We start from the raw sequence: 1,449 nt of genomic DNA on the forward strand, positions 1-1,449 counted from the left end.
AGATACTCGCAACCTTTATGTGCCGACAAATCATGTGATGGATCAATCTGTCCTGTTATCTGAAATCCAACGGCTGAGGATGTGAGTCTGTTACCAAAGGCATACTTTTTTTTTCTAACATAGGGAACTTTTGCACATACTAAGAATACTAAGCCCGTAAGGGTTCGATTTTTCTGGTTTTTTTGAAAAAAAAATTACTCCTACTGACTGAGCGACACGTGTGCACGGTGGCTTTCCTAAAGTGGTTGATCACTTGGGTTGTGCCTGTTTCTTCTAGAGGTGCATGGGCTTCTCTTGTCTCATGTGTACCATGTGAAAAGATGGTTTGATAGCATGGGCTGATTTTGTCTCATGTGAGAAAAATATATTAGCTGCATGGGCTGTTGTATGGGCTGGTGTGCGTGTGCTGCTGCATGGCTCATGCATGCATGCATGTGTCCACGTTTGCATGTTTGTAGTTTCACGTTTGCACACATTTGTGTTCTAGGTCCTTCTTTGCTTGCCTATAAGTAGCTTCTTTTTGTGTTCTTCTCTCCTGTGTACTTCTTGTTTGCTTGGTCTCTGTTATGGTTCTTGTTGTTGCACATGCTTCTCAGCGCGTTCCTTCGACGTCCTTGGGCTCTTCTTCTTCCGTTGGTGCTTTTGATGGGAGGTTGGCTGCTGAGGGTGGTTCTAATCTTGGTGAGTATTGTTCTTTCATTTGTAGGGTTTGGTTTGCTGATTTTTTGTAGTGTTTTTGATTGTGTTCATGATGTTGTGTGTTTTTAGGTTTGAGGGTTGATGAGGCGTGGCGGCGACACGAGGAACAACCGCCGTGGGAAATGACATGTATATTCATCGTTTGGTGGGTATTTAGCATGCTTCTTTTTGTTCTTGTTATTTGCCAGGATTCTTTTTTATATACCCCTAGGCTCTAGAATAGTAGATCCTGCTGTTCCTATTTATCTCTTAATCTGGTTTCAGTGTGTTGGTGTTGTTTTGTGATTTCTTGTTTTTATTGTTTGTTGTGGTTATTTGCAGGTCCTCTGATTTCTCCATCTTATTTGGATCCAGACAAAGCTCACTCTTGCCGGCAGGAAGGTGTCCTGTTTACTTCATGATGGTGGACGTGCTATGTATTGTTTATTTAACTTTCTGTTTGGTTTGTCATTTATTCCTTTTTTGTTCTTTTACACTTACGTCGATGGCATGTCTCTTGATTTGCCTCCGATTTTATGATATCCTTGACAAGAAGCTAAATGAAGAGGGCCTAAAGCTAAGGTATATTTTGGTTTCACTTTAGAAGCAAAATAATAATAGTTTTGTAGTCTCCCAAATACTTTGTCCATGAGAATCAGTGATCTTGATTTACATTGTTGTTCTAATGGACTAATTCTATGGGAGAGATAAACAATAAAGACAGGCATCCTGTAGTGCTTCTGCCAAAATGCCATGAAGGTTTTACTTCAT

General features: G+C 40.4%; 1 protein-coding gene across 1 annotated transcript; it reads left to right on the forward strand.

Annotated features, from left to right (window-relative positions):
- Positions 1-13: 13 nt before the first annotated feature.
- On the forward strand, positions 14-1,432 carry LOC119343614. The gene is made up of 3 exons (XM_037614480.1): positions 14-681; positions 769-844; positions 1,021-1,432. The coding sequence occupies exons 1-3, from the start codon at positions 567-569 to the stop codon at positions 1,280-1,282; spliced, it is 453 nt and encodes a 150-aa protein (XP_037470377.1). The 5' UTR covers positions 14-566; the 3' UTR covers positions 1,283-1,432.
- Positions 1,433-1,449: the final 17 nt, after the last annotated feature.

Source organism: Triticum dicoccoides, unplaced genomic scaffold, assembly GCF_002162155.2.
Source record: "Triticum dicoccoides isolate Atlit2015 ecotype Zavitan unplaced genomic scaffold, WEW_v2.0 scaffold134343, whole genome shotgun sequence".
Taxonomy (NCBI): domain Eukaryota; kingdom Viridiplantae; phylum Streptophyta; class Magnoliopsida; order Poales; family Poaceae; genus Triticum; species Triticum dicoccoides.

Bases quoted from the DNA above. Each gene is read 5' to 3' on its own strand.
- LOC119343614 (XM_037614480.1), top strand. From the start codon at position 567: ATGGTTCTTGTTGTTGCACATGCTTCTCAGCGCGTTCCTTCGACGTCC. The intron at 682-768 runs GTGAGTATTGTT...GTGTGTTTTTAG, and splicing joins TGAGGGTGGTTCTAATCTTG to GTTTGAGGGTTGATGAGGCG. The intron at 845-1,020 runs GTGGGTATTTAG...GGTTATTTGCAG, and splicing joins ACATGTATATTCATCGTTTG to GTCCTCTGATTTCTCCATCT.